This window comes from Crotalus tigris, unplaced genomic scaffold, assembly GCF_016545835.1.
Source record: "Crotalus tigris isolate CLP2741 ecotype Arizona unplaced genomic scaffold, ASM1654583v1 scf7180000018548.2558034, whole genome shotgun sequence".
Classification (NCBI taxonomy): Eukaryota; Metazoa; Chordata; class Lepidosauria; order Squamata; family Viperidae; genus Crotalus; species Crotalus tigris.
Window position 1 is genome coordinate 1,150,869 of NW_024097071.1, and position 26,984 is coordinate 1,177,852.

The 26,984-nt window shown below is 38.3% G+C and overlaps 1 protein-coding gene across 2 annotated transcripts in view; it reads left to right on the plus strand.

The window, feature by feature from the left end:
• The window catches only part of GAS2L3 (growth arrest specific 2 like 3), a 31,152-nt gene extending 17,972 nt beyond the window's left edge, over positions 1 to 13,180 (plus strand). For both annotated transcript variants that reach the window (XM_039354077.1, XM_039354078.1), the window contains 2 exons: positions 9,691 to 9,798; positions 10,220 to 13,180. In XM_039354077.1, the coding sequence (XP_039210011.1) occupies positions 9,691 to 9,798; positions 10,220 to 11,611 (1,500 nt within the window). In that variant the 3' untranslated portion in view covers positions 11,612 to 13,180. The remainder of the gene's footprint in view (positions 1 to 9,690; positions 9,799 to 10,219) is intronic.
• Positions 13,181 to 26,984: the final 13,804 nt, after the last annotated feature.

The window sequence follows — 26,984 nt, forward strand, 5'->3', positions numbered from 1 at the left end:
TTATCCAGAGTGCAGGTAACACAGAGATGCTTAAATTGGAGCGTGATTCTCTTGATTGAAAGCTACTGATACTCATTATACCAGATAATAGTAGTTGATCTTTTCAAAGTGCTGTTTGGTATAGATGTTCCTGGTCTGTGAATACAAGCTTACTCAAGATCATCTCCCTTCTATAATTTTTGAAGGATTCCTAAAACCAGCACCCAGAACTTAGGGGGAGTTCATTTGTTTTTTATTGATTCAATTTATTGCTGCCCATTTCACTATCATGTGACATTCTGGGGTCCTAGGATATATACCTTTGCTCTAGATAAGTGGCATTTGAATTCAGATATAAAAACTCTGAGCTACAATCTGGTTACCACCTTCTAAAACAGTGGTTCTCAACCTGTGGGTTGGGACCCCATTTGGGGTTGAACGACCATTTCACGGGGGTCGCCAAACAACACAGTCCGCCATTTTTTCCCCTTTTCCTTAGCTGTGCTACTCCCTTTTATTCTATTGGCTTTTGAAAGCCAATAGAATAGACTCTCTTGAATAGAGTCTAATTCTATTGGCTTTCAAAAGCCAATAGGAATTATCCAGGGTGTCTCTGCCCTGCTGAGCCCGCCAAAAGTCCCATTCTGCAAACGGTGCTGCACCAGTTGAGTAGTCCTCGACGTACGACCGGTTGGGGGTCCTGGCATTAAAAAGGTTGAGAACCACTGTTCTAAAATCATTATTACTTTATCAAGCTTATCCAAATTTTCAAGTTGAACTTGTAAGTTGAAAAAAATATTCTTTCTCCCCAGCTTTCCATGAGATTTGTCTTGATATATTGGTTGCATTTTACTATATTTTAATATATAGATAGGCCTTGACCTACGACCACAATTGAGCCCAAAATTTCTGTTGCTAAGTGAGACATTTGTTAAATGAATTTTGTCACATTTTGCAACTTTTCTTACCACAGTTTAAGTGAATCACTTAATCATTAATTGTTAAATTAATAACACGGTTGTTAAGTGAATCTGGTGTTCCCCATTGCTTGTCAGAAGATCACAAAAGGTGATCACATGACCCCGGGACATTGCCACCATCATAAATATGAGTCAATTGCCAAGCATCCAGATTTTTTTTAACACATTTTATTGTTTTTTTTTAAAAAATCTTAAGAAAAAGTACTCAGGACCCACCGTGGTGGTTGGGTGGTCAAACATCCAAAAGTAAAAATATATATAAACAACACAACTCAATAAATTTCACTATCCCCTCTCTATTCCCCTCAATTAACATGATACATTTAAATATTACATTTCTCCAGCATGTAGAGGAATGTAGACTCCACGGATGGGTTGATTTAGTCTTCTAGCCCAATCAGACCAAACAATCAAAGTTGCCACGCCTCTGCAGGGTCTGACCATGCCCCAGTTTTCGTTTGGTCTCAGCCCTGAAGACACATGAGAATTTGGCTCCTAATTTAGATTCAGAAAGGTAGTTATTGCCATTCGTGGTTTCTCTATCCTTTTTTTCCTTCCTGGGGGGGGGATTGGTTCAACTCTGAGCTCAGTGCTGCACCATTTCTTCTCTCTTAATCAATTCCCTTCTCCGTGAGTTTTCAGAGGCAGACAGCTGATCGTAGATTGCTGCCTCCTCATTACAATCCATCCTCCCCCACCCCCTCCCAAGATCTTCGCTGTGAATTGCGAAGCTAAACTACTAATTTTCAGCTGAAAACTGAAATCACCTTCTTAGGTTTGTTACCAATTCAAACAACCTGCGGGCGCCATTTTGAGCCTCTAGAAGGCTCGATCCTCACACTACTCAAGTACTTGTTACTGTTGATTGTCAGCTGTAAATTACCAAAAAAAAAAACAAAACCAGCAGGTGAACTGTTTGACTAAAAGAGCTGATTACCAGATTACTTGCAGGAGAGGATCTTTTCTCTCAGCTTGTTTCATCTCTCATCAGATTGTCCCGGCCGCCATTTTGGGCTCCGCCCGATCACACACATTAAATTGACTGCTTTGTCCTAATTACAGCCTTTTCAGTCACGAAGTAACTTACTTATTTGGTGATTCTCCCTAAGTGGGGGGGGGGGAATAGGAGTTCTAATTACATTCCTTTAGATCTTCACTCAGCTGCTTAATAGGCACCATCTCAGGTTGCCTAGTGGACATAGGGAAAATACCTTGAGTCTCTCACTCCATTTTATCTGGTAATATTCCAGACTGTGATACTGAGTTACTACAGTCGTCCCTCCCCCAATCCCTTCAGCATCTTTCACGCCGATGGTGGCGGGTCTTCGGGGCCCCGAACATCCTTCATTTACTGTCCAGCTCCAAGCCATGATCTCACAGGCGGTGGTTCAGGCAATGGCGGCTTCAGGGAGGGCCATTCCGGTCCAAGGACCGTCAACCCCCCCTACGCCCACGGAAACTAGGCATCCCAGGGAGTATGTGATTTCAGATCACGGTTCTCCACCTCAATCTGAAGGGAGTGAGATATCAGATTTTTCTGCTCAGATTCCGGAAGAAGGCATGTGGTCAGACGGGGAAGACATTCAGGCGGAGGCCACTCCTATGGTAGGGGTGTTTAATCCAAATTCCTTCTATCCTCTTTTACAAAAGGCCTATGTCATCGGAAAAATTGAACCTGTGAAACCACAGACGACCGATCAGGACTCTGGACAGAGTTCTGACCCACTGTTTCTGGAACCGGTCAAGAAGAACCTACAGATACCTTGCCCCCCTATGTTTCTCAAATCCATTCAGGATCAGTGGGGATGTCCTGGAAGTTTCTCTGCTCTTGGGGGATTAGATCGTAAGCTCTTAGATACGGTCCCTTCCCTCAACGATGTCCTCAAAGTTCCGAGTGTAGACGAGGTTCTCGCCCCCATACTGTCAGACACCAAAATCCCAGGAGATATGTCGGAGGCCCTTAAGGCTGAGGACAAGAAGTCTGAGATTTCCCTCAAAAGGACCCATCAGGCATCGGCTTGAGCTATAAGAGCCTCAACATCTAACTCCTTTTTTGCTAGAATTGCATTAATCTGGCTCAGGGAATTACAGGCCAGATTATCCCCAGACGAGGTAAGGGTTCACCAGGATGTCACTAAACTAAGGGCCGCACTGGAATACATGGCGGATGTGTCTCTGCAGTCGGCCAAATATTCTGGCTAAAAAAATTGGAAGGCCGATACCAGGCACAAATGGAGAGTAGCTGCGGCACCATATCATAAGGGTCGCCTTTTTGGAGAGGCTCTCACTCCTTACCTGACTGAAAACAAAGAAAAGTTGAAAGTACTAGCTCATGTTGTCAAAAAAACGGGCAGACGTTTTTCTCCATACAACCGGCGTCCGTCGTTCAAGTCTGGCTCAGACCGAACTACATGGAGCGGGTATCGGCCCTTTCAAGCAGGGCCGGACCGCTCATCGGACCGGTCCGGCTACAGAGACAAGCCAAAGCCACAATTCCAGGCTAAGAGCCCCCTTCGCGGCAGAGGAGCTCATCCTTTCCGAAAGTCAAAGTGACTTGAGGCGGATTCCTCCCGTTGGCGGAAGACTGGCACTATATTTCCACAAATGGGAAAGTACCACCACGGACAATTGGGTTCTAACCACTATCAGAGATGGACTGTCTCTGGAGTTCCTCACACTCCCACCTCGGCGCTTCATCTCCTGCCCCCTATCCAGAAATCCCGTGAAACAAGGTCTCATGGAGGAGGCCATTTGTCATCTGTTAAGCATAGAGGCAATAGAGCGGGTACCCCCAGATCAATGGGGACTGGGTTTCTACTCCATCCTGTTCGTGGTACCAAAACCCTCAGGAGGATGGAGGGCGATCCTAGACCTCAAGGCTCTAAATCGGTACCTAATTTACCAAAAATTCAAGATGCAAACTCTTCATTCTATTCTGGGCAGTATTCGGCCGGGGGATTTTCTTACATCCATAGATCTGACAGAAGCTTACCTGCACGTTCCCATACATCCAAATCACAGGCGTTTCCTCAGATTCAGGTATTCCAACCATCACTATCAGTACAGGGCCCTGCCATTCGGCCTATCATCAGCTCCAAGGGTTTTCACCAAAATCCTGGCGGTTCTCGCCGCACAGCTCAGGTTGGTACCAGTCCGCGTTCAGTGCTACTTGGACGATATCCTAATCCAGTCATCCTCGGCACTGAACGCCCGTTCAGACGTGGCACTGACGATCAAGACACTCCAGGATCATGGATTTATGATCAACTTCCCAAAGAGCCATCTGATCCCAACAAACCGTTTGCTCCACCTAGGCGCAATAATAGACACCAGCCAGTGCCGAGTTTTCCTGTCTCAGGAGCGTCAGCTCAGCATACGTACGATGGTCACCAGGATGCGCAAGGAGAAACGTGTAACCCTGCTCCTGCTGTCACAGCTGTTAGGGAAACTGATCTCATGTATTGCCATAGTGCCTTGGGCCAGGCTTCATACGAGACAACTACAGTGGTTTCTACTCCCTTACCAGAAATGGGGTGTAGCATGTTTTCCACAGAGGGTGCGAGTCCCACCACAGACACTCATGTCCCTCATCTGGTGGTTGTCCCCAGCACTGTCCAAAGGATCCCTGTTCAGAGAACCGACTCGGGTAACCTTGATCACAGACGCCAGTCTGTTTGGATGGGGGGCACATCTGCAATCTCAATTCGCCCAGGGACGGTGGTCTCAACGGGATCTCAAGAAAAATATCAATTGGTTAGAGCTCAGAGCCATACACCTAGCACTTCGCCATTTCCACAAGAAGTTGGCAGGCCGCCACGTGCTGGTTCTGACAGACAACGTGGTGGCAAAGGCCCATGTCAACAGGCAGGGCGGCACTCGATCACGGATTCTAATGTCCGAGGCCCAGTGTCTGGGGTCATGGGCGGAACAGAATCTGTTGTCCCTAAAGGCAGAACACATTTCAGGGGTGGAAAACGACCAGGCAGATTTTCTGAGTTGATCTACGATAGATCATTCAGAGTGGCGTCTACATCTCCATCTCTTTCGGGAGATAACTCACCGTTTTGGTCGGCCCAAACACCCAGCTTCCCCGGTTTCTATCTCGGTACCCATCCCAGGGTTCGGAAGGAGCAGATGCCCTCCGCAGCCCTTGGCCGGCGGGCCTTCTATATGCATTTCCACCCCTTCCCTTGATCCCGGCTGTCATCAGGAAGCTGTTACAGGAACAGGCGGAGCTAATCCTTGTGGCCCCGTATTGGCCGAGGCGTCCATGGTTCACGGATCTCATGAACCTCGCCGTAGCCCCCCCTTGGCAAATCCCTCCAGAGAGGATAATTCTAACACAGGGGGCCATATGCCATCTGAACCCACAGTGGCTACAACTAGCCGTCTGGCATCTGAGCGCCAGTTCCTGATGTGCGGATCTTACTCCTCAAGGGTGATAGCTATGATCCAAGCTTCCAGATGGCCGGCGACGAACCGAATCTATGATGCCACTTGGAAGAACTTCTGTGACTGGTGTACCTGTAAGGGTTTGTCTATCTCTTCTGTCACTATTCCAGTGATTCTTGAATACCTCATGGATGGAGTGGATAAAGGCTTAGCCCGAACACCTTGCGTAGACAGGTGGCCGCTCTTTCCACGGTGTTCACCTGTGCCAACGCCACTCCATTGTCCCATCATCCCAGGGTCCGATCCTTTATGAAAGGAGTCTCCAACACCAGACCTCCGGTAGTACACAGGTATCCATCTTGGGAACTACCTCGTGTTCTGCAGGCACTCACTAGGTCTCCCTTTGAACCTATAAGGTCTTGTCCTCTTCACATTTTGTCCCACAAGGTGGCTTTCCTAGTAGCCATCACGTCGGCGAGACGCGTGTCAGAGCTGGCTTCTCTTTCAGTTAGGGAAGACCTGTGTACCTTCTATCAGGACAGAGTGGTGCTGAGTTAGATCCCTCATTCATTCCCAAGGTGAATACCCTGTTTCACCGGGCTCAGGACATTGTACTACCAAACTTTTGTCCCAATCCTTCTCACGCACTAGAAAAGCAGTGGCATTACCTAGATGTACATAGGGCATTACGTCATTACATTAAGAGGACAGCTTCCTTTCGCAAATCGGAGGCATTGTTTGTCTCTTTCCACTCAACTTCCAAGGGACAGAAGGTTTCCTCCTCTACTATAGCCAGGTGGATCAAGGCCTGTATCGCTCAATCTTACCAGGCTTCCTCTTTACCTGTCCCAAGCCGCCTGACAGCGCACTCTACTCGTAGCGCTTCCACATCGGCGGCATGGCAGACTCAGGCGTCCATAGAGGACATCTGTAAGGCGGCTACGTGGTCGTCCCCTTCACCATTCATTCACCACTACAAACTCGACAAGTTTGCTTCCACGGAGGCTGCGTTTGGCCGTTGGGTTTTACAACAAGTGGTCCATTTCAGCATCGACACTTAACCAACCTGCTTCCCACCCGTGGGATCATAGGGGCTTTGGTATGTCCCATCCGTGGAGTCTACATTCCTCTACATGCTGGAGAAGGGGCGTTGTCTTACCTGAATGCCTTTTCTCAGCATGAGGAATGTAGACTCCACCCCCTCCCTGATTATTACTAGCAGCTAGGTTAGTGTCAGCAGTTCAGAGCCATCTCGTCACACAATCATTCGCTTCGCCCTTTCGAAACTGGGGCATGGTCAGACCCTGCAGAGGCGTGGCAACTTTGATTGTTTGGTCTGATTGGGCTAGAAGACTAAATCAACCCATCCGTGGAGTCTACATTCCTCATGCTGAGAAAAGGCATTCAGGTAAGACAACGCCCCTTCTATTTTAAATTTCTATCACTATTAAACCTGTATTATAACTTTATCAGTTTACAATTACAATAACTTAAATTTAAAACAAGAAATTATCAATTCTAATTCTTAGTCTCTCACATCCCTCATATTATCACCAATCTGATTTATTTCTTCTTCCACTACACAATAGATATCCTAATAGCAATAAAATATTGATCAGCCCTAAATATATGTAATCCCAAAGTCAATCCATCTCTTTAAAATAACGAGATAATATTAAACCTAAATTCATTCAAATTCATTAAACAAAATTCAAATTTTCTCTAATTACTTATCATGCCTTATCATGTCTTTGTTGTCATATAAGAAATCCATCCTAGTAATTTAAAACATTCCATAAATTATTAAAAGCATCCCAATCTAAACAGTCATCATTTTTTCAATTCCAGTACATAATGATTTTATATTTCCCAAACGCTACATAAGTACAATCCAATACATTCTTAATCTGTTTAAAATATCTATTCTAATAATCACACTCCTGTATGTGTGTATGTATGTATGTATGTATGTATGTATGTTTAACTAGCAAAAATGCAAGAACACCAGGAAATATAAAACTATAAAAAGTTTTAATGTTAAAATACCAAGCTTTCGCCAGCAACTGCCAGCATCGTCAGGGTAGCTTCCAGTCGATGGGAGAGGCTATTTATGGATATGGCGTTCTTTGCGCCTGGCTTCTGGACTTCGTTACAGGTCCCAGCCAATCCACTTGCACTCTGATCGTAGTTTCCGTGTTGCTGATCATTATTTTCTTGCTTTCCTTGTTTGTATCTATGCCCCCACCCCCCCTCCTCATGTGGCCGTGGATTGGGGGAGCCTGTACATTTTCGCTGTTTGTTTTCCTCATCCTCCTTCCTGATACTCCCCCTCCTCGTTCTCCTCCCACCTTCCCTCTTTCCATAGTCCTTTTTCACAGTTGCCATCTCATTGCTTTCTCCTACGTCACAAGATTTCATTGCAGTTATCTTATCATAACCCCCGTTCTCCAGTGTTGCCCCACTAACTTTCATTTTCTTATCAATGATTATTCTAATATAATTTGGTTTATAAAATAGTCAGGTGTAGCCTGGTCATCCATTTGAATGTTTGAAGTGAAAGTTCTGGATCTTAGTTCTGAACTAGATTCTTTCAATATGGCACAAATTTCTGTAGTGGCCTCATGTATCTTTTCCAGTATAAGCTTATAGTTTAATTGTGAATGCAATTTCTCCATTTTGATAATAGTTAGTAGTAGTTTTGTTTTGTTTTGCTTTGTTTGTGGAGGCTGTATTTGGTAAGAGTTAGTCTATATCCACCCCCACAATTCCCACAGCTCAGCTTATCTTTTTCCAAAAATGATTTGAAGGTCAGGTCTAGTCTAATTTCAAAGAAGTAACCAGAAGATGCAATATTAAATTTTTGCCACTAGATGTCCTCAGTAGGTTAAAAAAAGAGTCTTTTCCAGACAGCATTGCTTTGTTTCTATCTTTAAAAGTATAGTGTGAAAGAAGAAATAATCTTCCAACACCAGGTGATAGTATAGTTCTTAGCAGAACAAAAAAGAGAGAGTTTTCGGTATCCCAAAAAATATGAAAGTAAATTTTAATCTTGTAAAACGCCTTCTTTCCCAAAAATATAAAAGCTGCTTTCTCTAGCCAGGGAAATAATTCCAACAAGGCTCTTACAGGCAAAAAACAAAGTCAAGTAGAGAGAGTAACAAGGAAAAATCTCACTTGGATTCACTACGGGAGCTCTTACAGCTTAGATGTTCTTGACTTGTGGTTTGAAGCAGCAGGATGATCGGCCATTTTACTGGCCAATCTTCTTCTCCGTCGGCCCTCAGAGATCGCCTGGACAGCTGGAGGAGCTGCCGCTCCTCCGCAGCCAAGCCGAAGCCTCTTCGACGGAAATCGCACCCTCCAGGGCAGCTTTCGACCCGTATAAGAGTCGACCGGTGGAGGGAAAGCTAGCCGCCGAGGAGACGAGTCTCCCCGTGCGACTAGAGTCTCCGCGAACCGGAAGTCTCCAAGCATCCAGATTTTGATCACGTGACCATGGGGATGTTGCAATGGTCGTAAGTGTGAAAAACAGTCATTGGTCACTTTTTTCAGTGCTGTTGTAACTTTGAACGACCACTAAATGAACTGTTGTAAATCGAGGACTACCTGTAATCCAAAATACTTTTACAGCTGAAACTTTACAGTCAGTCGTAAACAGTTCCTCTCAAAGACGAGGAGAGCACCATAACATATTAAACTAAAAAATGAATGAGAAGAGCTTTCAGCAATAAAGGAGAGATTTTTTATCAAAAGTTAAAAAAAAATTAAGAACAGTATTTCTTGATAAATTTATAAAATACAAAATCACTGTAGTGAAAGTTCAGTACTAATGTAAATCAAAAAAAAAAATTCATTGGAGTTTCCGAAGCTTCCATGCAGAAGAGACAAAATTGTTCTACAGAAGCTAATCAGACAATAAAAAGAACATTAAAAAGCCACTTTAAGATCTAGCAGAGGGTTAATTTGAATCAGCATCCAACCAGTACATTAACGTTTAAAAGTAGACATCAAAAAATGTCAAAATGTGCAGTTAAAATCTAGGCATTCTTAAAAAGCAAACAGTAGAAAGGAAAAAGATGGAGACTCGACATTCTGACTACTCCCACTTAGAATTGTTACCTTCTAGGTCCTCTTCTGAGGTACATCCATGGTCATCCAAAAGTCCTCTTGAGTCATTCCTAGTAGCTCCCATTCATAACTGGGGAGCATGCTGCCAAGAGAAATAAATCCTGCTGGCTCAAAACACCCTCTTGGGGGCAGGTCCAGATTGTGTAATTCACATTTAGTGTTGTTTTTAATATATATTATATAAAGATAACAGCATCTTTGTACAATGTAGGTTAAGCATATTGCTGAAGATCCTCCTTGTAGCTGCTCTCATAGATTTTCAATTGAGTATTTGTCTGAAGGGCGCTATAGATTGGGAGACAAAATACTGTTCATTCGAGTAAGTACAAGTTTTCAGTGATTTTGCTCTGTCACTTAAGCATCAGTCTTAATTGGATGGGAATTTATTCCTTTTCAAAAGATGACAATATACTGTAATTTAATTGCTAGTACCTTACCTTAGTTATATTATCTGCCTAATTTCATTGCCTATCTGAAAATATCCCACTGTTACTGATGCTTGGAAATACTTCAGCAATCATTCTTTCTCTTTGCTGCCATAATGCTGGGCAGCTTGTACTCCTCTGTATCTCTTGATCAGCAGTTGTTTTTGTGTGGTGTGTGTGCACAATATTTCTATTGCTTTCTAAATATTGATGGCAAATGGGAAAACTGAATATTAAAACCATTTTAATATTTCATGCAATACCTATGTTGCAATCAGTTATAATCAATAAATCTTTTATCTCCTTTTCTATTAGATGTTACATGGCAAACATGTAATGGTACGTGTTGGTGGAGGCTGGGATACTCTTCAAGGTTTTCTTCTCAAGTATGATCCTTGCCGAATGCTTCAGTTTGCAACGTTGGAACAAAAGATTTTGTCATTTCAAAAAGGTGCCTCTGGTGATACAGTTTCTGATTCATCTGCTAGACCTCCACAGCCTCCACTCATGAATCCCATATCTGCCATTGATGCCTATCATAAACAGAGTTCAAAGGTCTCTACTGTGGCTTCAGTTTCAAAAAATCCTCGTGTAGGTAATAGGAAACAGGCAGGATGTAAGTTTTCCCAACCAACAGTTCTTTCTTCTTCAGAAGCAGTAAAGCATTCCTCACGTACAGACCACCCCAAATTAAAAGATTCTTTAGTAAATAACATTCAGTCATTTTCCAAATCATCAAAACCAGTTTCAAAAAAGCCAGCTCCACCTTCTCATAACCTTACATCTGTTTCAAAATACAGACAAACTATAAATAAGTGCTCATCATCAGCTCAGGGGAGAACTGCTACAACACCATCAGCATCTCTTCAGAAATGTACTGTATCATCTATCAAGCCTGCATGTTCCCAAAATTCTCCAACCGTACAACATCCTGCTCTAGGTTGTTCAACCAATAAACTTTCAAAGTTGGCTACAAGGATAGGCTCTCTAGAACATCATTCTCCTAATAGTGCAGCTGGGCTCAGAACTGTAGACAAATGTATGCCTCTTTCAAAAACCTCAGCAAAATCTGTAAAAATAATTAACAGAAACTTAAATGTGTCTAAGCCGTCTTGTCCTCAAACATCTTCTGCAATGCCTACAAAAATAATTTCCCAAAATAACAGTCAAACATTACCCACACAGTTTTATTCACACAGAGGGAAACTGGAAAGTAAGCAGACCAAACAGAAAACTGGTCTTGGCCCCAAACAGCTGAGTTCTAATTCCTCTCTTACAAATGATAAAGCAGCTGAGCAGACATCTACAGTAGATGTAAAGAGTAAAAATTCATTTTCACCTGTTAATAATTCTTCAGCCAAGAAGAGACCAGTTCAAAATAGCAGGATGAAAACACAGGTAACAGCTGATGTAACAACACATTCTGATCGTATGCCATTATCTATTGTGCGTCTTCCTCAAACATCAACCCTAAATGGGACAAAGAAAAAGACATTAAAGGCTAACATCAAAAGTCAGGCACAGGTCAAAGTCTCCCAAAAGAATGATAAAGACGTTGATTCAACCATTAAGGATTCTGTTTTAAAAGGAAAAGCTGCAACTGTTCTAACTAAAGGAACACAGATTAGGTTAAAGGATTCCACAGTAAAGTCAAAACAGGATGATAATTACTTTGTTGTGACTGGGAATAAGAAACTCAGAAAGTAAAGTACTCAGAATTTCAATTGATTATTGCAATATATTTTTCTAATAGCTACCTTATACTAGTGACTTTAACAAAATAACAATACAATAATTTGAATGCTAACTGCCTTGGAACAGGAGAGTTTAAAAGGTTTCCTAGTCCTCACAAGTGCAATAACTGACTGGATTACAAAAAGGCACTTTATCACAATCTGAATTATAATTATTTTGGGATCTATTTCTCACATTGATGTTAAGATGATAAGAATACTCCCAATAGGTCATTTATTGCTCAGGTTCATGTGGCAAATATTTCTTTATGAATTGTAAGGTGCTGTTTAGCATCTCCACAGAAAAATACAGCACAGTAAATTGGCTGTATTATTAGTTATATCTGCCAAAAAAATTGATATTCTCTGATAAGAGTCATTTGTTGACTCTGTCATGAATATTTGTTTCTGATAAGGGCTTTAGTCAAACATGAGCATGAGAATTGGTATTTACTACTATTGTATGTGCATACTACTAATTAGAAAAGCAACTGTCAAATAGTCTTGAGTTAAGAATAACTCCCAATAAATATCTACATTGCTAAATTTTATTTAAACTTTCAGTCAAAGAAAACACTAAGAATATTTTACAAGAGTGCTTGGCTGTAGAGGCAATAATTTTAGTGCCTTCACAGATTATGTTCTTTGTTAGCTGTATCGCAGGAAAGTCTGGAAAGTGGCTCAAATGTGTATTCTAATTATTTTGATTGTGTTCAAGGCTACTGTTACCAGCTGGACTTTATACGAACAAAATTATGCATTCAAATTATAATTTAATGATGATACTGGCACTGTAACTTTTTCATGTTTGCTTTTCAGAATGACTGAAATTTATGCTAACACAATGCTTCACTCTTAAAATGTGACAGACAATCTCTATAGAAGGACAGCACCCAGTAGATGCCTAGGAAATTACTTGTGTCTACAAAGTGAGAGTATAGCTTCAGAAAATAGGTTATATTCCTAAGCACAACTGAAAACCTTTCAAATAAGCTGCCTTTGATATTTTTATATTTGTTTTACATTATTTCATTTTTAGCTGTAGAATATATTTCTTACTGCATTAATCATTTTGCTTACAACATACATAACTAACATTGAAGGGAAAGTACTTTTTTGGTATTTGTATACTGCTGTTAAGCACAGTTGTACTTGTCATAGGGTTTGAAGCAAGTTTTAAGACAAATTTGTGTTCCCCCTCCCCTAGGAAGTAAGAAAAACTTCTCAAACATTAATTATATAATTTCACTATTGGTTAAAATGCTAGTCGACTCGGTGCCAGTAGTTGAAATTCAAGTTAGAATTAATTATGGTTGTATGGAAATATGTTTTCCTCCCTGTGCCCCCACAAAAAATAATGGATTTGGCCAGAGTTCAAATAATTAGTCAAACACCCTGACTCTGCTCTAGCTGCATTTTCAAAATACAAGTAGTCCTCGACTTATGACCACAATTGAGCCCAAAACTTCTGTTGCTAAGTGAGAGATTTGCGAAGTGAGTTTTGCCCCATTTTATGACTTTTCTTGCAACATTTGTTAAGTGAATCACTGCAGTTAAGTTAGGAACACGGTTGTTAAGTGAATCTGGCTTCTCCCCTTGACTTTGCTGGTCAAAAGGTTGCAAAAGGGGATCACATGATGGCGGCACACGGCAACCATCATAAATATGAACCTGTTGCCAAGCATCCGAATGTAAATTACACACGATGGGTTGTAAGTCTGAAAAACGGTCATAAGTCACTTTTTTCAGTCCCATTGAAACTTTGAATGGTCACTAAACAAACTGTTGTAAGTCAAGGACTTGTAGATTGTGTCTGGCTCCTTGAAGTTCAGTGTAGGCAAGATATATATTCTGTATCTTAGAGAAAAAAATGCAGACAGATATTTTTAGGCACTGAAAATTTATATCATTTTCTTGAGTCCAGACTTGCTTATACACACAGATATCCTTAGCTGGATCAGACTGATTCTGAGATTGTAACGTTATAGCCACTTATCTGAAAACAACCATATTAAATAATGGCTCTTTGTCTTTTGGATATAGGATAGTTTTAGATACAAAAGAAATTTGTATCTAATACAAAGATTTCTAAATATTCATTTTTGCACTTAGCAAAATGTATGGATTTGGAAACAAAATGTCTCAAATTGTTATAACAAGCAGTGAGAAAAGCATATTTATCAACACATCTTTGCTTTCAATTAAGGTTTAGGTCTGAACAATTTCAAAACTGGTTACAGTTGGTCCCTGTATTTATTCTTAAAACGGAGAAGACATTACTCTGATTTCTTTCTCTGCCTTCCCAATGCTAAGTAAAAAAAAAAAAAAAATCCTAGATATGGGATGCTAGATGGTTGTATTTACCAATAAGCATTGAAAAGCTATAGCAAAATTAAGTGACACAGCTATATGGCTTCAGTTGGGAACAATATTTAATTTTAGAAATCATGCATATTTCTATGGAAGTGTACCTGAAAGTACAGGTTGTAGTGGACTTAACAACTACAATTGGGATCAGAACTTCCACCATGATACTCTTAAGTAAGTCATGGCATGACCACACTCAACTGTACAATCGTTGCCATGGTTGTTAAGCAAATTGAGCTTTCCTCACCAACTTTGCATGTTGGAATCCAACCGGAAGGTTGGAAATGGTGATCGCATGACCCTGGGATTCTGTCGTAAATACATATTGGTTGCCAAGTGTCCAAATCACAATCATGTGACAGCAAGGACTCTGTGAAAGTCATAAGTGTGAGGATTGGTTGTAGGTCACTTTTTTCACCACCATCATAACTTCAAATAGTTGCTGAACGGTCATTAGTCAAGGACTACTTGTAGTTCAAGGTTAAAGTTCATACTGAAGAACTTACAAAACAACCAAAGCATTCTGCATCCATGTTGAAAGCTACTGCCATAATAAATAAATTGTTTATGACATTAAAACACATTACCTTTTCTAATTAAGAATATATTTGATTTACTACATGTTTACCTTTTTTTGAATTCTAAGAGCATGTTATTAAATTCATTCTCATGACAGTCATTTGAGTGGCTACAATCAGCACATGAAGCTTTTAGCTAAATGGGATCTCTCTAGCACAGGCGTGTCAAACTGCCGGCCCGTGGGCTGGATGCATCACAAAACCGTGCCTACCCCATTGCCAGCAATGGGCAAAAAGTCGTGATACGTTGTGTGACGTCATGTGATGTAAGTTTGACATGCCTGCTCTAGCAGAACAATCATTGCAATATATTGGCTATCAATTGGAGTGAAATTGGGTTATGACTCTTGGCCTACATAGTTTAAAGTTTGTGAAGCTGAGTGAATGACATCCTCCCCCTGACTAACCTTGGATTTTATAGACGAACAAGAAAATAATTACTGGGAATGTTATTAAATATCTGTCCAGACAGAGCAGAAAATACAAAGGGATCTCTTGCCACTGGATTATTTACACTGGCAAAAGAGTCACCTTCGTTCTTCAGCCATAGATAATAATGATAAAGTTGGAAGGGACCTTGGAGGTCATCTAGTCCAATCCCCTGCTCAGGCAGGAAACCCTATACTATTTCGGACAAATGGCTGTCCAGTCTCTTCTTCAAAACTTCCAGTGTTGGAGCATTCGCCGCTTCAGGAGGCAGGTTGTTCCACTGGTTAATTGTTCTAACTGTCAGGAAGTTTCTCCTTAGTTCTAGGTTGCTTCTCTCTTTGGTTAGTTTCTACACGTTGCTTCTTATCCTGCCTTCAGGCACTTTGGAAAATAGCTTGATTCCCTCTTCTTTGTGGTAGCCCCAGAGATATTGGAACACATCTATCATGTCTCCCCTCGTCCTTCTCTTCGTTAAACTAGACATACCCAATTCTAGCAACCGTTCCTTATATTTTTTAGCCTCCAGTTCCCTAATCATCTTTGTTGCTCTTCTCTGTATTCTTTCTAGAGTCTCAACATCTTTTTTACATTGTGGTGACCAAAACTGGATGCAGTATTCCAAGTGTGGCCTTACCAAGGCATTGTAAAGTGGTATTAATACTTCACGTGATCTTGATTCTATCCCTCTGTTAATGCAGCCTAGCACTGTGTTGGCTTTTTTGGCAGCTGCAGCACACTGCTGGCTCATATTTAAATGATTGTCCACTAGGACTCCGAGATCCCTCTCACAGTTACTACTATTGAGCAAGGTATCCCCTATACTATACCTGTGCATTTGGTTTTTCTTACCTAAATAGAGTTAGCATCCAGAAAAATCCAGCTGAAATGCTGGGATTGTAGACATTGAATTGGCAAAATATACAAAATGGGTGGGAGAGGAGTTGGAATAGCTACATTCAAGCAAGCAAGAGAAGAAAAGAAATGGCCACTCTGCAAGTGATGGAGCGAGAAATATCCTGGCTGCCCAGTCCTAGTCTATGGATATTTTATTTTATTGTGATAAATTAATAAAAAATACACATTCAACAGAATCAGCTTCAAACTTAAATCATAATAATTTCTAAGATTATCTTTTATATAATTGTAAAATATTTATAAAGACAACAATTGCAAAAATATTATTACCCCAGCATCCTCCTTGTCCCACATGCATAAACAATGAATTGCTACAAATGGTTAGCAAGTTCTCCTTCCTTTGTTCTATAATAGCTAAACAAGATGGAGCTTCTCTGCTACAAATGAGTTTTGTGTCCAAAGTCTCTGAAGGGAAATAAGAGTTCAAAATGATTACATATAAGATTTATATATATATGCATATACACACAGCCAGCCACTGTGATGTAGTAATTAAGGAGTTGAACAGGGAAATCCAAGTCCTAGTCTATCTTCAAGTAGGAAGAGAGAGTGTCTGGCCAAAAGCTACCTAGCAAACTCTCATGCCCAAGGGAGGACTAGAACTCACATTTGTATCCACCATGATAGCCTTAATATTTTTAGAATTTCTGATTATGCAACCAAGTGATTCTAAAGGCAAAGTAGAAAAAGAACAGTATCTTAGGGCATCCTTCTTTATAAATTTAACAAAGAAGAAAGCATATGGTTAATATTCACTCTTAAGAGATTGCATACATTTTATCAATCCCAAATTTAAAACTTTGAAGCAATTTATAACATTTTAACATAGACTTCTTAAATTTCCAAGAAAATGTTATCAAAGAACTCAAAACTATTATAACTCTGGATCTTACCTATTTTGTGCTATTGTCTGATATTGTTAGAAATTTGACATCCCTGTATAAATCCACTCTAGGTTCTGTCATTAGAAATTCGTGCTATATTTAGAATATCTGTGATAGCTCATTAAAATTTGAAAGTCAGGACTTATTGAAAAAGGTTTACCATGCAACTCTAGCAAGGTATGACATAAAAGTTCCATATACTTTTTATATCTAATGGAATATACTCTAATGGAAACTATTTGCCAGTTTTATAGGTTTATTTGTAATAACAGTTTTTTGAAGTGAATTAGTAACTAACTGCTGACATCAATATGGCAAAACTATTTAGTGTAAAAGAAAATCTAATCTTTTGTTTAATTAGTATATTTTGAATAAAATTCAAAATTATTAATGACACATTCTACTGTGTATTCTGAATAGAATACACAATAGTATTTACTGATCTAATAAGAATATATTTTACTCCCTCTCCACAATATTGTTGTTTTGTGCAAAGTATGAAAATATATGTTGGTACTTGTTCAGTTCATTTTTTGCAAACACCAAAGATCTATATCGATTCAGCAATGGATCTGAACAATACTCATTGTTTTACTTTCTTTTTGGCATAGTGGTAATTCAATCTCATATCAATGTTCTGGCAGAGCAGATGTATTCCCTATAACAGTGCTGTCTAGCAGGTCCCCAAAAACTTGCCTTCTTTTTATGACATCTGCCCTGTGAATTAGCCTCCACCCTGAAATATGGGTGGCTCCTACTCTATTGGCTTTTTGCAAGGCCATGAAGATCTGGCTTTTCCACCAGGCATTGATGGTGAGATGTTAGTTGTGTGAGGGGAGTGTCTAACAGTTTATGTTTTTACTGAGTCTTGATGTGATTTTAGCTAATATTTGCTTTAATTAATTCTTTGTTTTTATTTGTTTGCCTCCCAGAGTTTAACCCTAAGAGGATTAAAATAAAAATGTATAAATAAATAAAACTTTTAGCAGTAATCATACCAAGGCATTGTTCTCTGTTTTATAACATTTATATCATTCAACAAACCACATTCAAGAACCATTTAAAAAGCTGTAATTTCACAGAAGCATGGTCTGAAATTATATTAACATCTATATCTAAGAGTTAACTCTAGATATTAATGAATTAGCAGGGGGGGAAGCTAGCTTAGAACAATTCTTATGTGTGGAAAAAACAAACTATATTCTCATTAAAAAGATTAGTAGGCTGCCAAATATTCACTAAGTTAGGTTTGGGCAAGTATTCTATCAAAATGCTATGAATCCAGGAATATCGTTTGGATGGTAAAATGTTTCCATTAAAATGTTAATATGTAAAATTGCTACTTTATATAAATCTCATCAAAATCTTTTAATAAAAATTTTACCTTTGGCAAGACTGAGTCTCTTCTGAAAAAGCATTTTCAATTCCCATCAGACTTGTTTTCATTCCCATCCTGTCTTCTAAATGAATGTCCATTTTGTTGAGAAATAAACTTTTGAGAAGTTGTATAATAATAGTTTATGTGACATTTTTATCTAAATCTCCATTTCTCTGAAGCTTTTATTTTTCTCCGTGGTTCGATGGTTTATAATTTTTGCCCATGGGAAATGTCTTATTTCATGAAGAAGAGCTAGCCAAATAAATTGGACCAACATAATGCACAGAATTGTTATACATAAAATGAAGATAGGGAGGGCTAGCATGGGATCGGGTTACTTTCAGGATATCCCTGAGGATATCTGCCCATTCGGCCAGCTCAGATAGGATGGGCAGGCTCCAGGTCTCTTCCCTTAAATTAGGTTACCTAGCAGGACTTAGGAAGTGCACCTTTCCTGTAGCTGCCCCTACCCTGTGGAGCATCCTTCCCCAAGAAACCTGGCAAGCCCCCACCCTCATCCCTTCTGGAATGCCTGAAAGAACTGTTTCTTTCTTCCCACAAAGGCTGAAGTAGGATGTGGTTGGAGCCCAATAAGATGGTGTGGATGTATGGGAGAGTGCTGCCCCAGGTGCCATGGTCTTTTGTTGAGTTTTATATTGATGGTTTGGGTTTTTACTGTTTGATGTGCCACAAAGGGTTGCTACAAAATAAGTGGCTATACATATCAAATAAATAAGACACATTTCTACTTAAGAGAATTACCTACCAGCCTACAGAGGCCAGAATATCAGTCTTGCACTGCACAATTACAAAAGCGGACTACTGAATAATTCAAGCATGAGACCAATCTCAAAATTTAAAACAATCCATAGTTATTAAAGATACAATTTATTATCAATGTTCTCTTAAACTTCACACACAATCATATAGCAGAATAATTCTTGCCTTAGATTACTGAGCATTTTGCCCATGGTTAGAGTGTACATGACCTCAAGTGCTTCAACTGTAGATATGTACAGACCTTCAACTGTTGTGTGTATCTGTATTCTCAAGCTTTTCTTGGTGTTACTCAGCTTAGCTCATCCTGGGGCTTATTCTCCTGTTCTTTATTTCACAAGCCTTTTGCAACCTTTTGCAAATTCTTTAGCTCAGGCTATAAGCCCATTTTCTTAGAGGCTTCAGTATTCAGTTATGTGTTATCACCTTCTGGGCAGCTTGAAGTCATCCTATTTTCAGCCTTCTATAACTGACCCCATTTTTCCATACAGTTCAGTTTCTTGCAGCTTTGACTTCACTTATCACCCTTCTCCCTCATGCAAATTTTTCCTATTCATTTTCCATTCATGCTCTAAAATGTTTATATTTTAAGCTATCAGTGAACACAGGTTAGAGTAATAATATAAATGAATAATTGTGTATGCAAAAATTAGAAAAAAAATGAAGTAGAAATATAAAGCTAGAGAACACATCCCATCTAGTGGTGAGGATGCATTAATGTACCATTATTTGCATGGTAATTGTAACAAACCCTCTGTAAACCCTCTGTTAAGACACATTTATTTAACTATGGTTTTACTGATCAGCCTAACTGATCCAGTTGCCTCAGAATACACATTATGGCACTGGTGGAACAGGACATCAGACAGCAGTTTTGCCCTCTCTTCAGTATAAGTTTTCTTTAAACAGTTGTATCTCATGAGGTGCATCTACAGTCAAGAAAAAATGAATCAGAGCTATACAAATCCCAAGTTATAGCTTGCTGTATCCTTATTGCAACACATCCCAAATTCTTGCATCTGATCTGTACTGTCTTACTAGATATAGATTGAAAGTTTTCCAAAATTTGATATCACACCCTATTTGAGGACAAATTTATCAGGGAACTATATAGATGGAAAGACTTTTGAATAAAGTATGTATTTGTATGCATTTGTTGGCCTCAGTTCCTTCTCTTATTATTATTTCTATTATTCCATTCTCCCATTGTTTTTAAATGATATGACACAGTGGTTAGAAACCACAGTGTGATGACTTTGTTGGTCATTGCTGTCCATAGCTTGTTTATGTTGAGCTATACTGTAGTTCTTGCACAACATGAAGGAAGCAGATTCTGTACATGAAAAGGAGTGAGACGATTCTGTCAGATGCTCTTCCATATGGCACAGAAGTCAGGTTTTGGGTTCAATGATTTTTCCAAAGAAATTGCCTACTCAATTTGACTCAACTAAACAAGTTATTTTAAAATATAGTAAATGCTTCAGAAAGCCACAATAAACATTAATTAGTTAATAACCTCATGAGTTGCACTGGTTACTAGTGAATTTACAGGCAAAAGGGATATAGATAGTCCTTGACTTACAACAGTTCATTTAATGATCATTCAAAGTTACAACGGCACTGAAAAAAGTGACTTGTGACCATTTTTCACACTTATGACCATTGCAGCATCCCCATTGTCATGTGATCAAAATTCATATGCTTGGCAACTGGTTCATATTTATGACGGCTACAGTGTTCCGGGTCCTGTGATCACCTTTTGCAACCTTTTGACAAGCAAAGTCAATGGGGAAGCCAGGTTCACTTAACAATTGTGTTGCTAACTTAACAAGTGCAATCATTTATTTAGCCACTGTTGCAAGAAAGGTCGTGAAATTGGGCAAACTCACTTAACAAATGTTTCACTGAGCAACATAAATGTTGGGCTCAATTGTGGTTGTAACTCGAGGACTACCTGTATATATGTATGTCTGTATGGCTACAGAGATGTAGATATAGATAGATATAGATACCTTTTTCCTATGTGTGTGTGTGTGTGTGTGTGTTTGTGTGTGTGTTAAACCTCCATTGCCCAGGGCCAGGATATTTATCTCCAATTATCATAGCTCATCTAACAAAAACAGGCAGAGATTGGCATATTCTGAATTCTGTCAGTTACCTTTTTTTCACTTCTATTGTTCTGCTCTCCTGAAGTTGTACAAAACCTCAAACATACTTCTGTGATTGCAAAGTTAGGTATTATTTCCAGAATAGCTACAGCCATCTAGCATTTGTTAGGTGGATCATCAATAATTCTTATCTCAAGTCTCCTAATTTAATTTCAGTATCACTTTTTATCTAATGGTTTTTTTGAGTTGCATCAATTAACCTTTCTTCATATTTGCATGAGAAATTATGAGTAAAGATATAACAAAAGCTTGTGCTCCCTTTTTGAGACTTGGAGTACAACCAGCAAAATGAGGCCCTTTGCCATTCTGGTACCATTGTTTCCTAATTATCAACTTATCCTGACCCCAGTTTAAATATTTAATATGAATATTTAATTGAAATTAATTCTCTTTTTTTAGTTTTATTTATTTTCTGACTTGACATTATTATTAGTAATAGTAACAGCTATTTCAAAGTTGATGATCTTGCATTTTTAATAGTTTTACCTAGGCTATTAATAATAAATGATGTAAGTTTTCTGCACCTTGCTTTTCTGCCCTTTTGATCTACTCTGTTATGTTACAGTTAACACTAAATTTACTATTAAAATTAGGTGTTTTTTAAAAAAATCTCTAAGCCCCTTTTCACGCTACCATCTCGACTGAAAATAAATTCTTAGGAATGCAAAAGTGTGCATTAAAAAAATCCTTTAGTTGGTGTAATACAGATATTGCCATAGAAAGGCCGTGGCACCCTTTACTTATCCATACTCTGTGGTGCTTGCTTCGGATTCACTAAGTGGATTATATGCTTCCATGTGCTCAGTGCACTACATTTTAATTTAGCATGGGAGCATAACTATGTTCTGACCTTGCAATTTGAAAGACTTGAAGTTACAAAAATATTTTCATACCTTATATTCTTCATTTCTACACATCCCATAATATATTGTTTAAACTTTCAGATACTACCTAAAATAATAAAGGCAACATTGCAAAATTAGTAAAGAGCTCTGCTGTCATTTGTGTCACTTTTTTGCTCACTAAATATCCAATCTGTTTACTTTATGTGCTTGAATTTTTTTTTTAAGTAAAATGACAACTTCTTGATAGTCTGAGGACCTCTAGTGGACAATGCTAGAATGATGAAACAATTGGGAAGAATTCTAGAAGTCGTGTTTTGCATGCTTTCCTTATTTTTATTTTTATTTTAAAGGAAGTTGCATATTGTTGGTCATATGAAGCCTAGTAGAGCAAAGCACTTTATTAAGAAGTCTATCTTCACCTGCAATTCTTACTTCTACTGTTGCAGTTATTATTCATAATAATAAAAATAATGTATAGAAACACCCTGACATTGCTTAGTAAGAACAAGTAGTAGTTCATGAGCCACTCTTTCTGCTCTCTTCTCTTATCCTTATTTAAAAGTAGGTGTAGGAAAAGTTAAATTTTCTAACAACTGCATAGTACAGGTGATACCTGTCTTATGACCACAATTGAGCCCCAAATTTCTATTGTTAAGTGAGACAGTTGTTTTGTCCCATTTTACAACCTTTCTTGCCACAGTTGTTGCAGTTGTTAAGTTAGTATCATGGTTGTTAAGAAAATATGGTTTACTCATTGATTTTGCTTGTCAGAAGGTCACAAAAGATGATCACATGATCCCATATCACTGAAACAGTCAAAAATACACGCCAGTTGCCAAGCATCTGAATTTTGATCATGTGACAATGAGGGTGATGCAATGGTCTTAAGTGTAAAAAATGCTCATAAGCCACTTTTTTTCAGGGCTGTTGTAACTTTGAATGGTCACTAAATGAAGTGTTGTAAGTTGGACAACCTACAGACTTTGAATTGTTGAATTCCTTGCAGTTCCAGTATAGCCACTGAGGAGAAATGCTTGGAGCTGTAATTTGGCAACACTTTGAGGCTTTAGCTAATCCCACCTTGAAGAATACAGTTATCTAAGAAAACAAAATGAAATATAGTAAAAACAAATTTAAACAATTTAAACATGATTTATTTGAATGAAGAGAAACTGGAACCCTTTTCTGCCCCAAAGCATCTACTTTGTAAGCAGAGCAGCCCTTTGGGAGGCCTCTTCTGAACAAAGCAACATATCTGACCATTTGGTCAAAGTCATCAGCATTCTCTTTAGGAATTTTACACTGAAGTTATTTCAGTAAATTCCTATATGATGAATCCATTTTATATTATTTGTACATTTTCTGGGTATTGATGTTTTGCAAACTATCTTAGGAATTTTAAAAAGCAGGTACTAAATATTTTAATATTGTAGTAATTTCATAAACAAAGATCAATTTCATTTTATCTGCCCATATAATGTTTTATTACAAATCAGTCAATTTGATAGGATAGGAAAAGACACTTGCTTTCTTTCAAGTTGTTCCTACCAATTTAGCCAGAATGATGCAACAATCTTTTTGTACAAAAACACTATGAGTCATTCTGTATTGGCCACTGGAAAAATATAATTACTACCAAGTGTTATTCTGATGAATAGTATGTCCAATGGAGCTCTGTTCTGCTGAGTCTAGCATTGAAATAAGGGCATCATAAATTATGTGTACATATTACAGAACTGAACCTTTGTAATATCTGAAAAGTACTTATTACTGGTGTCAAAACAGTGTTGCACCCACAGCATTTTTAAAAATAAATTATCAGCATTTTTGCTACTTCAAAGATTCCTTGTATTAACTTTGAGAGTGCATGTAAAAATCAGTGTGAATGTTGCATTAACTTTGTGGGATGCAGATTAGAATGTCCATAAATAAATTATTTGATATCAGGAACATAAGGTTGTGTTTTGATTCATTACAATTTTGCAATTAATAGCTGATCTTAAAATATGAGAGAGAATGAAAAGTCTTTAGTAGAGACTGATCTGTCCCCTCAGATAAGAATAATGATATAGCGTGGATAAGCATGCAGCTCATCAGGGAAAGGTGAGCCAAGAATATATTAAGAACAAGTGTTCAGAATAGATGTCAGTCTAGGTGACCACTTTTTATTACAGATTGTTTTGTCTTAGCAAAATAATAGGTTTGGTTCAGCTTCAAAGAAAATAAGCATACTACTGAGGAAAAGATTCAGGGCTTTTATTAAATGAAACAGAATAGTAACAGTCCCTGATGTGCTTTTATATCAATCAGAAGGATAATAAGGAAAGTATTATTATAAATTATATAACTTAAATATATCTATTATAAACCTAAGCAATGTTTGTTGCATGATTTCTGTAATTCCATTCTGCTCTTTATCAATAATTTATTCACTAGTGTTGCATGAAACCACTAATGTTTTACATTTAGAAATTTTGGCTACTATGCCCAACGAGTTCTTCTTTTCCCCAAAAGTTGCTAAAAAGTAACTAGGAATATTTCAGGACTAAGATCCCTGGAATCAGTCAAATTTCATCTTGAGCGGAGGAGCAAAGGGGCAAAAGGACAAGATGCAAGTAGTGAAGATTTTCTTCTCTCCAATTGATATTGTATGCTCCATGTGTGTATTTCTGCTCATGGAAGTTCCATATGCAGATCATTGTTTATTTTATTTTTATTCTATCTTTCCTCTTACAAATTTGAGGCAATATGTTTGATTGAACCTACCATTTTATCTATATAACAGTTCTGTGAGAGAGTAAATTGTAAAAGGTGACCTACAGTATTGAACTAATTGGACAAGAAGGGAATGCTGGTTCTCTAAGCCAAGTATAAAGGTTGATTTTTTTTGGTTTGTCTCTTACGCTGGCTTTCCAGGGCTCTAATTCAAGATCAGTCATTCTCAGGTGGTTTGCTCTGATAGCAACAGACTGCTCCTTGAAGCAAAAGGAATCATATCAATTAATATGATTGTATGGAGCACCGAAGGAGGAGCTATGGAATAAACATTTTTTTATTTAGAAAATTAGACTATTGGATAATTGTTTTAAAAAAAGAAGTAATAAAGTATCCTCCATGAATGCCCATTGTAGATATGTACAGCGACAGTGTACCTGAGAAGGGTATGATCAAAAAGTGCTTTGGTATTTTTTATTATATTAAATGTACCTAAGTGGACTTGGATATTTTTCATCCCTTTTCTATTTCACAACAGAATGCATGTCTGTGTGGAGTGTTGAAACATCTGTGACCTATTTATTCACCCAAATGAAGAAGATGTATTGGGGAGAGGGGGAAAGAAAATTAATCTTGTTGACTTTCTTCCAAAATTTTCTGGGATTATTTTTTTTTTATGTTCAGTTCATTAGACAGGCACTTTTTCATGCCCCAGTTTTTTTTTTTAAGCTTTCCAGGTTTGTTTGTTTTTTAATTGACAAACAAACATGTACTGTGTTTTGCTAAGTCCCAGTTTGGGGCTGAAATATTCATAGTTACTTTCCCCTAATTCTTGGGGGAAAAGAGTACTCCCTGCATACAGCTGCCCAAAAGTTGAGATAGGCTCAAAACAGACAGCAGCACTTAACCAGCTTTAGCTGAATATAGCTGATCCAAGTGAGATAAAAACTAGTTGCTGCTTCCAAGCAACCACATCTCCAACACTTAGGCTGTAAACCTATTATCATATTTGGTGGATGTGTAGAAACATAAAAGCTTTTTGGATTAAGATTTGGTGGAACATTCAAAAAATTTGCAAGAGAAAGATAACGTTTTCACCACAATTATTTTTGTTAGGTATTATTGTAGATTGTAATGTTAAAGAAACTATTTTAATGTTGAATCTTATTACGGCTGCAAGGTTATTGGTTGGGCAATATTGGAGAAAAGATTCTTTTCCCACTATAGAAGAATTGTTGCTTAAAGTTTCTAATTTAGCAGAAATGGCCAAAATTTCTGCTTATTTGAAAGATTATTCACAAGAAAGATACATCTCAGTGTGGAGAAGATGGATAAATTATGTACAGAATAAATATGGGATTAGAAAGTATCATTTAGTTTTTGAATAACTTATAGTTTAAAGTGGGAATTGTTTATCTTGATATTGTTACTTTTGTTTTTCTTTGGATTTTTTTTTTTTTTGTATTTGAGTTAAAGTATTGTAGGGATTTGGTTATTGGTATAGTTGGATAAGCTTTGTTAAAATTTCTTTGTTTATTTGTAACCCTGTAATCAGCTCTGGGAAGTGAGGGGGGGTGAAGGTTAGGGTGGAGGGGAGGGAGGGAGGGATATTGTATTGTAATAAAATTTGTATAAAACTTTTCAATAAAAAAATAATAAAAAAACCTAGTTGCTGCTTCTAGTAGGAGTCAGATGTGAGTTGCAGAAGACTATAGCTTTATCCAGGGGCATCCATAGGTTGGTCAAGAGTGTCAAACTAACGAGGATAAGCAGAAGATCAAATGTCTGCCCCCTTTTAAAATACATCACATATATGCAAAAGAGAATGGGCTTTTGATTATTTGGTCATGTCCACAGTTGGTACGCACTGTTGACCGCACACCCCACATGGATGTTTCAGCCTTTATGTTAACATAATAAAAGTGAAACATTTCCTTCATGCTCGTGGCAATGTCTGTTTTGATGTATAATAAAACAGAAGTTTAAAAGAATACTATATAAGATTGAGGTCTGATGTTTTGCCAATTAAAAATCTCCTTTATCAAAAAATACACAAATAAGCATTTATGATTAGAAATCTCATTATTTAGTTAAGAGCCACTCTAGGAAAATATTTTACTGTATTTGAAAGTAAGCATGTATGATTGCATCAGATGTGATTGGAATGGTTGACCGAAATGAATAATCATAGTTCCAAGTATATTAACCTTGCCCAAGGTATAATACAGAGTTTTAGGGATCTGTGGAATCTCTTGTTGTAAAATTGCTTGAAATAATAGCCATCTAGGGAT